The sequence below is a fragment of the Microchirus variegatus genome (assembly GCF_963457635.1).
Source record: "Microchirus variegatus genome assembly, chromosome: 22".
In the NCBI taxonomy this organism is placed as follows: Eukaryota; Metazoa; Chordata; class Actinopteri; order Pleuronectiformes; family Soleidae; genus Microchirus; species Microchirus variegatus.
This window is the reverse complement of record NC_139823.1, coordinates 20,095,818-20,106,067: the sequence shown is the minus strand read 5'-3', so window position 1 is coordinate 20,106,067 and position 10,250 is coordinate 20,095,818. Positions and strand designations below refer to the sequence as shown.

The 10,250-nt window shown below is 41.4% G+C and overlaps 1 protein-coding gene across 1 annotated transcript in view; it reads right to left on the bottom strand.

Annotated features, from left to right (window-relative positions):
* Positions 1-323: 323 nt before the first annotated feature.
* The window catches only part of LOC310943282 (kalirin-like), a gene marked incomplete at both ends in the record, with an annotated part of 31,799 nt that continues 21,872 nt past the window's right edge, over positions 324-10,250 (bottom strand). Inside the window, 18 exons of the mRNA XM_083908814.1 lie at positions 324-509; positions 591-736; positions 1,253-1,424; positions 1,515-1,700; positions 2,811-2,888; positions 3,008-3,058; positions 3,169-3,261; positions 3,913-3,999; positions 4,235-4,304; positions 4,377-4,480; positions 4,655-4,721; positions 4,935-5,005; positions 5,141-5,254; positions 5,352-5,483; positions 5,592-5,695; positions 5,781-5,837; positions 8,116-8,299; positions 8,374-8,535. Of these exons, the coding sequence (XP_083764940.1) occupies positions 324-509; positions 591-736; positions 1,253-1,424; positions 1,515-1,700; positions 2,811-2,888; positions 3,008-3,058; positions 3,169-3,261; positions 3,913-3,999; positions 4,235-4,304; positions 4,377-4,480; positions 4,655-4,721; positions 4,935-5,005; positions 5,141-5,254; positions 5,352-5,483; positions 5,592-5,695; positions 5,781-5,837; positions 8,116-8,299; positions 8,374-8,535 (2,064 nt within the window). The remainder of the gene's footprint in view (positions 510-590; positions 737-1,252; positions 1,425-1,514; positions 1,701-2,810; positions 2,889-3,007; positions 3,059-3,168; positions 3,262-3,912; positions 4,000-4,234; positions 4,305-4,376; positions 4,481-4,654; positions 4,722-4,934; positions 5,006-5,140; positions 5,255-5,351; positions 5,484-5,591; positions 5,696-5,780; positions 5,838-8,115; positions 8,300-8,373; positions 8,536-10,250) is intronic.

Here is a 10,250-nt window from a genome sequence, read left to right as displayed (position 1 = left end):
GTGTAGTGTGAGTCAGTGTGTGTGTTAGTGTTGTGTATATATTGTGTGTGTCAGTGTGTGTGTATATATTGTGTCAGTGTGTGTGTATATATTGTGTGTCAGTGTGTGTGTCAGTGTTGTGTATATATTATTGTGTGTCAGTGTGTGTAGTGTTGTGTGTCAGTGTGTGTGTAGTGTTGTGTATATATATAGTGTGTGTCAGTGTGTGTAGTGTGTGTGTGAGTGTGTGTAGTGTTGTGTGTCAGTGTGTGTGTAGTGTTGTGTATATATATAGTGTGTGTCAGTGTGTGTAGTGTGTGTGTCAGTGTGTGTCAGTGTGTGTGTCAGTGTGTGTGTAGCACACAGCGTGACACCCATCCCTCTGCAGCAGGTGAGTCACTGTTTGCTGGTCTATAAACTAAACTCTGTCCTTGTTGATTTGAAGCGAGGATCTGAACTCTCTCTCCTCTGAACACTGAGATCTCGTCTTCACGAACGGCCACAAAGTCCTGAAGAACCCTGACCAGCTCCTGATTGGACAGAGAGTGTGATGTCATCGACGCGTTCGCCGGGAAAAGGGCGTGAGTCACAGCGGCGGCGAGAATACGCACCTGATCGTCCTGATCGCTGTCGGCCGGAGCCTGAGGGGCGTGGCCGTTCGGCGTGGGCGGGACCGACGGCGGTCGCCCTGACGACAGTGGGCGGGTCACAGAGATCCCGCCCTCTTTCCTCTGGTACTCGATCGGAGACTGGAGAGCTGGAACCAGAGGAAATCAGGTCAGTGATTCAAGGTGATTCAAGGTCCTAATTCACTGATTTCAAAATATTTTTGAGAAGATTGTGGGAAGAATTAAAGATGATTTAAGGAAGATTTTTCAGGGAGATTAAGACGATTTGAAAAAGGTAGATTTCTGTAAGATTTAAGGAGAATTCAAAGATGATTTCTGAAAACTTCAAGGCAGATTTTAAGGGAAGATTCAACAAGGATTCAAAGACGTTTTTAAGGATGATCTAAAGAAGATTTGAGGATGATTTGAAGATGACGGAAGAAACAAATCAAAGATTTATGAAAGTTTCAGGGAATCTTTCTTAAAGATTTAAGATTTGTGAAGATTATACAAAGATTTTAAGGAAGATTTAACTGATTCAAGGGAAATTCATGGATGATTTCAGGTAAATCAGGGAGATTTTCTGTTTCAGAGAAGTTCAAGGATGTTCATGAGAATGCAAAAGTCTTCCAGGATATTCCAGGAGGACTCAAGGACGTCGTCACCTGACAGGAAGTCGTTCTGTGCGTCCAGCAGGGCGGCGATGGTCTCCACCCAGGTCATCTTGATGGCGGCGGTCGACGCCTGCAGCGTGAAGCGCTCGGCCGAACCTCGAGACCACAACAGGAACTTACACGGGTCACCGTCCACGCTGTCCTGCATGTCCAGGTACGTGACCTGAGGACACGTGACATCACAGATAAACTTAAGTTTAATCCAGGTTTAATCCAGGTTTAATCCAGGTTTAATCCAGACCCTGACTCTGACCTTGATGCTGTTCTTGAACTGATATCCAGGATTGTTGGAGCCTTTGCGCAGGAGTTCGCTGAAGATGACGATCTGCTCGAAGAGGAAGACGCGACGTTCTTTACTGCGAGACAAAACGCCGCCGTCCTGCTCCCACACACAGAAGGTTTCCTGCTGCAGGAGCTTCCCCTGAGACGTTAGCTTACCCTGGACGTCACACAGGTCAGAGGTCAAAGGTCACACAGTTCATTTAACGTAAACAGTAGACAAATATTTACATTTCTCACAGGTTTTGAGCTAAAATTTAACCTTAACCTTATGCTAACCGTGAGCTGTGCTAAGGCTAGCTTTAAGCGATCTTCTCTTTTAAAGCTAACCTCAGCTACTTATCTTCTGGCTAACTTTTTAAAGCTAACCTCAGCTAACTTACTTTTGGCTAACTCTTTAAACCTAACCTCAGCTAACTATCTTCTGGCTAACTTTTTAAAGCTAACCTCAGCTAACTTACTTTTGGCTAACTTTTTAAAGCTAACCTCAGCTAACTTACTTTTGGCTAACTCTTTAAACCTAACCTCAGCTAATTATCTTCTGGCTAACTCTTTAAACCTAACCTCAGCTAACTATCATCTGGCTAACTTCTTAAAGCTAACCTCAGCTAACTTACTTTTGGCTAACTTTTTAAAGCTAACCTCAGCTAACTATCTTCTGGCTAACTTCTTAAAGCTAACCTCAGCTAACTTACTTTTGGCTAACTCTTAAACCTAACCTCAGCTAACTTACTTTTGGCTAACTTTTTAAAGCTTACCTCAGCTAACTTACTTTTGGCTAACTTTTTAAAGCTAACCTCGGCTAACTTACTTTTGGCTAACTTTTTAAAGCTAACCTCGGCTAACTTACTTTTGGCTAACTCTTTAAACCTAACCTCAGCTAACTTACTTTTGGCTAACTCTTTAAACCTAACCTCGGCTAACTTACTTTTGGCTAACTCTTTAAACCTAACCTCAGCTAACTTACTTTTGGCTAACTCTTTAAACCTAACCTCAGCTAACTTACTTTTGGCTAACTTTTTAATGCTTACCTCAGCTTACTTGGCTAACCTGTTTTAGCAAAACATTTTTAGCTATTTATGAATGCTAAGGATAACGCAGGTAAAAGTAGTTCAATAAAAACAATTCAAATCAAATCAATAAACAATAAAATACTGTCAACAAATGTTTGTATGTTGTGGTCAAGTGTGTGTAGGAGGAGCTTCTCCTAGACCACAGGTCAAAGGTCAAAGGTCACAGGTGTTAAAGGCACAGTTCACGTCAGTCGTACCTCGTATCCCTGCAAACGTCCAAGGTTCATCATGTCGTTGCAGCGTTTTGGGACCAAGGACATGAGGTCCGAGGCTTTCTGTAGACACACACACACACACACACACACACACACACACACACACACACACACACACACACACACACAGTCAGTCATCTGAGCAGCAGCCAATCACAGCACAGGGTTTCCAGACTCACCTCCACTTCCTCACAGTCCAGTCCTGCTTTAGACGTGTACTTGAGAAAGTCCTGAGAGACAGAAGAGGAAGAGGAGGAGGAAGAGGAGAAGAGGAGGAGATGATGATGAAGATCCTGAAACACTGATGTGTGTCATGAAGCAGAGGTTAAAGGTCACTGACCTTTAACAGCAGCTGGTACTTTGTGATTCTCTGGATCGGTTTGATCAAATAATCACTGATGGACATTCTGCAGCTGATCTCATGCTGGATCTCCTGAAGACAGACACACACACACACAGACAGACACACACACACACACACACACACACAGACAGACAGACAGACAGACAGACAGACAGAGGCTTTGTTCGAGTTAAAAGAAAAATAACCAAACTCAAAGTTGGACAAAATGTTTAAAAGTTACACAAATCAGTTAAAATCTTCTTCAAAAAGCAGTTTAAACTAAACAAATCCTAAAGCTACAAACAAGAATACAAGAACGTTTCCCACTAAAAAAGGTTAGCTAAAACATAGGTTAGCTAAAGGATAGCTAAAACATAGGTTAGCTAAAGGATAGCTAAAGGTTAGCTAAAGGTTAGCTAAAACATAGGTTAGCTAAAGGTTAGCTAAAACATAGGTTAGCTAAAGGTTAGCTAAAACATAGGTTAGCTAAAGGTTAGCTAAAACATAGGTTAGCTAAAGGTTAGCTAAAACATAGGTTAGCTAAAGGTTAGCTAAAACATAGGTTAGCTAAAGGATAACTAAAGGTTAGCTAAAAGTTGTAAAATGTCACCTAAAATGGCCAAAACATAGCTAAAGGTTTTTAAAAATACTAAAAGTTTCCTCCAAAGAAATTAAAGTTATTAAAAATAAAACTTCTAAACATAAAACACATTATTATAGATATAAAAATAAAAGCTTTACCTCAAAGAAAGTCTCGTACTCGATGACGATGAACTCTGACTTAGGTTTGTTCTGACAGTAAACAACGTACATGTGCAGCCGCCGCTCCTACACACACACACACACACACACACACACGCAGTGACACACACACACACACACACAGTGACACACACACACACACAAACACACACAGGAAATGCGTCACTGAATGACATCATCGTTCACTGGTCCTGACAGGAAGTGATGCTTTGTTTATGTTGTGTTTGTTTATGTTGTGTCAGGTTGTCATGGCGACCAGCTGTGGTGATGAAGATGATGATGATGATGATGTCACACTCACGTGTCTGATGAAGAGGTCGGCGAGGAGGTCGTGATTCTGAACGCATCGATCTAACTCCACCAGGAAGAAACTGAAACATGGAGGTCAGAGGTCACACTGTGTGTGTGTGTGTGTTTATTTAAATGATAAAGGTTGATCTTACTCTCTGTGCCAGTCATAGATCTGTTGAATGTTTCCAAAAACCATCTTGTCTTTTCCTCTCATGTCCTCAGGGATTCCTCTGACCTCTAACCTGGACATGAAGCCCTGAGACACACACACACACACACACACACACACACACACACACACACACACACACACACACACACACACACACACACACACACACGTTCTCTTATTGCCCCCTACAGGTTACAGGTTGTATTACAGCCACAACAAAACTGTGTGCGTCAGGTGGGCGGAGCTTCAGGGTCTCACCTCTACGATCACAGCCAGGTCTTTAACGTAGTCCTTCTCTGATTGGACCATTTCATTCACCACAAACCTACACACACACACAGTTTAATTTATATATCTACATGTGTCTGTGTGTGTGTGTGTGTGTGTGTGTCTCAATGTATGTGTGTGTGTGTGTCTCAGTGTGTGTGTGTCTCTGTGTGTGTGTGTGTCTCAGTGTGTGTGTGTCTCAGTTTGTGTGTGTCTCTGTGTGTGTGTGTGTGTGTGTGTGTGTCTCAGTGTGTGTGTGTGTGTGTCTCACATGCGTCCTCTCAGAGCTTTGTTTCTCTGCTCAGTGTCAGATTCATTTGAACCTTGATCTGAATCCAAAGCCTGAGGAAACAAAACACACATAAATATAAATATATAAATATATAAATATATAGATATAAATACATATAAATGATCAGCATCTGTGGATTTATCTTTACATTGAAGCCCCTCCCCCTGCCCCGCCCCCTTCTGTACCTCTGGGTTGTTTGGGTCTTTGATGATCTGCATGGGTGGAGGCAGAGGGGTGTGGCTTTCTTCTTCTGGCTCCTCCTCCCCTCCACTCTGCCCCGCCTCCTCCTTCCTCACTTTCTGCACACACACACACACATACACACACAGTTGTGAAGTGAAGCACATGTCTGTCACACGTGTGTGTGTGTGTGTGTGTGTGTTCATGCTAACGTACCGCCTGGGCATTGACAGTGAGGGGTGTGGTTAACTCTGGCCTGTTGTCCCGCCTCCTGGCTCTGATTGGCGGTTTCTTCTGTCCGTCAGCTTTACCTTGACTCAGCCGTCGAACAGGACTCGTCAACCAACGCTGTGACCAATGATAACAGGGTTAGCCTTCGTCATCGTCATCATCACCATCATCATCACCACCATCATCCTCATCATCATCATCATCATCATCATCCTCAGGACTGACCTTCAGAGTGTTTCCTGTCCCTGAGCCGCTGCGTTTGGTTCCCGGAGAGCCTGCAGCGCCCCCTGGAGCCCCGCCCACTCCACACGCGCTGGGGGAGGAGACACCTGAGGAAACAGAAGGGGGAGGGGTGAGTGACGCGTGATGCTTTCACTGACCTGTCAGGAAGGTGGGAAAGTCCAGTGAACTCACCACCGCTGGACTGAGCGTGAGGTCCTGGAGCGTCAGAGACGAACATTCCCGCACAGTCTGGACAAACGTAAGAGATTTAACGTAAACGTACGGAAGATTTAACGTAAACGTACGGAAGATTTAACGTAAACGTACGGAAGATTTAACGTAAACGTACGGAAGATTTAACAACGTAAACATACGGAAGATTTAACGTAAACGTACGGAAGATTTAACAACGTAAACATACGGAAGATTTAACGTAAACGTACGGAAGATTTAACAACGTAAACATACGGAAGATTTAACGTAAACGTACAGAAGATTTAACAACGTAAACATACGGAAGATTTAACGTAAACGTACGGAAGATTTAACAACGTAAACATACGGAAGATTTAACGTAAACGTACGGAAGATTTAACAACGTAAACATACGGAAGATTTAACGTAAACGTACGGAAGATTTAACAACGTAAACATACGGAAGATTTAACGTAAACATACAGAAGATTTAACGTAAACATACAGAAGATTTTACGTAAACATACGGAAGATTTAACGTAAACGTGAAAGATTTATCGTAAACATACGGAAAATTTAACGTAAACATACGGAAGATTTAACGTAAACATACGGAAGATTTAACGTAAACGTGAAAGATTTAACGTAAACATTTCTCACAGGTTTTGAGCTAAAACTTAACCCGAGACTTTTACCTTTTTTACCCAAATTTAACGTTTAACTACAGTTTACTTTTCTATGCTAACCTTTAGCTGTGCTAAGGCTAGATTTAAGCTATCTTCTATTTTGAAGCGGACCTCAGCTAACTATCTTTTGGCTAACTTTTTTAAATCTAGCCTGTTTTAGCTAATGTGTGTGTGTGTGTGTGTTGGGTGTGCCTAATAAAGTGAACTGAAAACCTGCAGGTCCTGTTTAACACACACACACATTAACATTCCATACACTCTACATGTGTGTGTTATGGTAGAGAGAGAGAGAGTCACATTGTTCATCACTCATTAACACGCACACACACACACACACACACACACACACACACACACACACACACACACACACACACACTCACACTCTCTCTCTCACTCTGTCATATCAATACCAACCTCGCTCGTCCTCTCCCTCTCTTATAATCCACCTCCTCACAGCAGAACAATCCCAGCATGCACCTGTGCTGCACCGTCGCATGTTTTTATTTTTTCAATCCATTCAATAAAGTAATTAATGACAGAGAGAGAGAGAGAGAGAGAGAGAGAGAGAGAGAGAGAGAGAGAGAGAGAGAGAGAGAGAGAGAGAGAGAGAGAGAGAGAGAGAGAGAGAGAGAGACAGAGGGAGAGAGAGAGAGAGAGGTAGAGACGAGTTCTCTCTCTCTCTTCACGACACTGAGTCAAAACCACTCAGGAGTCAGGAGGACGAGGGGGCGGGGCCAAAGGAAACAGGCGGGGTCATACGTGTGTGGGTGTGGTTTACAACTCCTTTATATTATCATTCTATATTTGGAAAAAGATTTAAGATGATTCAAAATAATATATTTATATATTATCAATATTTCACTAATGAGATAAAATTAAAGAAATATGGAAAATGTCATTTTATAAAACAAAATAAAACAAAAAAAAAGAGACTATTTTACTCTGAAGGAGGTCGCCACACACACACACACACACACACAGTCAGGATGTTAAAGTGCAGATGGTTTGAGTCTGAACGTAAACTCAGGTCATAGTTCAACCATGAAACTGTGTGTGAGTGTGTGTGTGTGAGAGAGACATCTTGACAAACCAGATTACAGTTTAAAAGTGAGATTGTGTTTCTTCATTCCAAGGCTGTTGTACCACTCACTCTGCCACACCAAAGTCACTCACACTCTCACACCAAAGTCACTCACTCTGGCACACCAAAGTCACTCACTTTTGGTGGGAGAGTGAGTGACTTTGGTGTGGGAGAGTGAGTGACTTTGGTGTGGCAGAGTGAGTGACTTTTGTGTGGGAGAGTGAGTGACTTTGGTGTGGGAGAGTGAGTGACTTTGGTGTGAGAGAGTGAGTGACTTTGGTGTGGGAGAGTGAGTGACTTTGGTGTGGGAGAGTGAGTGACTTTGGTGTGAGAGAGTGAGTGACTTTGGTGTGAGAGAGTGAGTGACTTTGGTGTGGCAGAGTGAGTGACTTTGGTCTGTGTTTATGTTACATGAGTTTAAATATTTATCAGACAGTAAAACACAGGAAGTAGGGTTAGACACAGTGAGCTGAGGATGTTTAAAGTTCCCTCTGTTTAAACAGGAAGTGACATGGAGCCGACAGGAAGTGCTGCAGCAGCAGAGGTCACGGAGCGCACTCACCTTTGCCGGCGCTCGCCGCGGAGGAGGAGTTACAGGAGGAGGAGGTGGTGGTGGAGGAGGAGTTACAGGAGGAGGAGGTGGTGGTGCAGGTGGAGGAGGTGCTGGAGGGCGGGACCAGCCCCTCCATATCTGCTGCACTGTGGGAGTGTGACAGACAGAGGGCGCTCATGGGCAGTAAACCCTCCTGCAGGTGAGAAACAAGCGTCACACGAGCTGATGGCTGATACACGTGGGTGCGTTTGATTTGTTCATCCTCACCTGCTGTGGAGTTTGGTCTGTGGTTCTGGCCAGACACCACCCGGGTCTGTCTGCAGAGCGCTCCACCAGCTCCACCGTCTGACCACAGCGAACGCTCAGCTCTCCTGCTGCGCTGGTGGAGAAATCTAACAACACCACCACTAACTCACAGCCACCGGACAACTGTACACACACACACACACACACACACACACACACACACACACACAGTTATTTTAGTCAATATTCTAAACAACAGGAGTAAACAAACAAACAAACAAATGGTTTAGGGTTTTAAATTCTAAAGGGGACGATTATCATCATATTATCACAGTTTTTATGTCACAATCACGATATTCAAGTCACGATATTTAAGTCACGATATTATCACGATATTTAGGTCACAATACGATATCACAATATTTAAGTAACGATATTATCACGATATTTAAGTCACAATATTATCACGATAGTTAAGTCACGATATTTAAGTTACGATATTATCACGATATTTAGGTCACAATACGATATCACAATATTTAAGTAACGATATTATCACGATATTTAAGTTACGATATTATCACGATATTTATGTGACAATATTATCACGATATTTAAGTAACGATATTGTCATGATGTTTAAGTCACGATACGATATTATCAAGATATTAAAGTCACGATATTTAAGTCATGATATTTAAGTTGCGATATTATCATGATATTTAAGTCACGATATTTAAGTCACGACATTTAAGTCACGATATTTAAGTTGCGATATTATCAAGATATTTAAGTCACGATATTTAAGTTGCGATATTATCAAGATATTTAAGTCACGATATTTAAGTTGCGATATTATCAAGATATTTAAGTCATGATATTTAAGTTGCGATATTATCACAATATTTAGGTCACGATATTTAAGTTGCGATATTATCACGATAATTAAGTTGCGATATTATCACGATATTTAAGTCAATACAATATTATCTTGATATTTAAGTTACGATATTGTCACGATATTTATGTGACAATATTATCTTGATATTTAAGTAACGATATTATCACGATAATTAAGTTGCGATATTATCACGATATTTATGTGACAATATTATCTTGATATTTAAGTAACGATATTATCACGATATTTAAGTTCAGTATTATCACGATATTTATGTCACAATACGATATTATCACGATTTTTAAGTGACGATATTATCTCGATATTTAAGTCACTATATCACGATATTATTGCAGAAGACTGAGGTGATATTCTCACGCCATCTACTGGACTGAAACATGTTTACAACAAACGAACACATGAATAAATATAAATATATGACATCAGTAAAACAGTAAAAATTATTCAATATTCAAATATTCAGGTTTGAGCTGAGCTCTGATTGGCTGAACAACATGAGAAAACATCACATGATCGTGTGTGTGTGTGTGTGTGTGTATGAACCACACACACACACACACACACAGTGAGTCTGTAGGGAGTAGTGTGGTGTTCCCCGTCTAAATGAAACACAGCTGTGTGATCAGTCTGCAACACACACACGCACACACACACACACACGCACACGCACACAGAGATTAACGTTCAGGTCATCTCATGAAGTCTTGGCTCTGTTCACATCATCATCATCATCATCATCATTATTACATTGTTTACATGTAATAATTATTACATTGTTTACATTGTATCATAGCTTCAACTGCTGTACCTCAATATTTATGAGATTAGATTAGAGTGGATTATATAGATTATATAGACAGATTAGATTAGAGTAGTTACACATGTGAAAGTTTGTTACATGTTTACAGAATATGTTACAACAGAAATATCATCTACACATTTACTCAAACTAATAAGTCACTTTATTTTCACTACT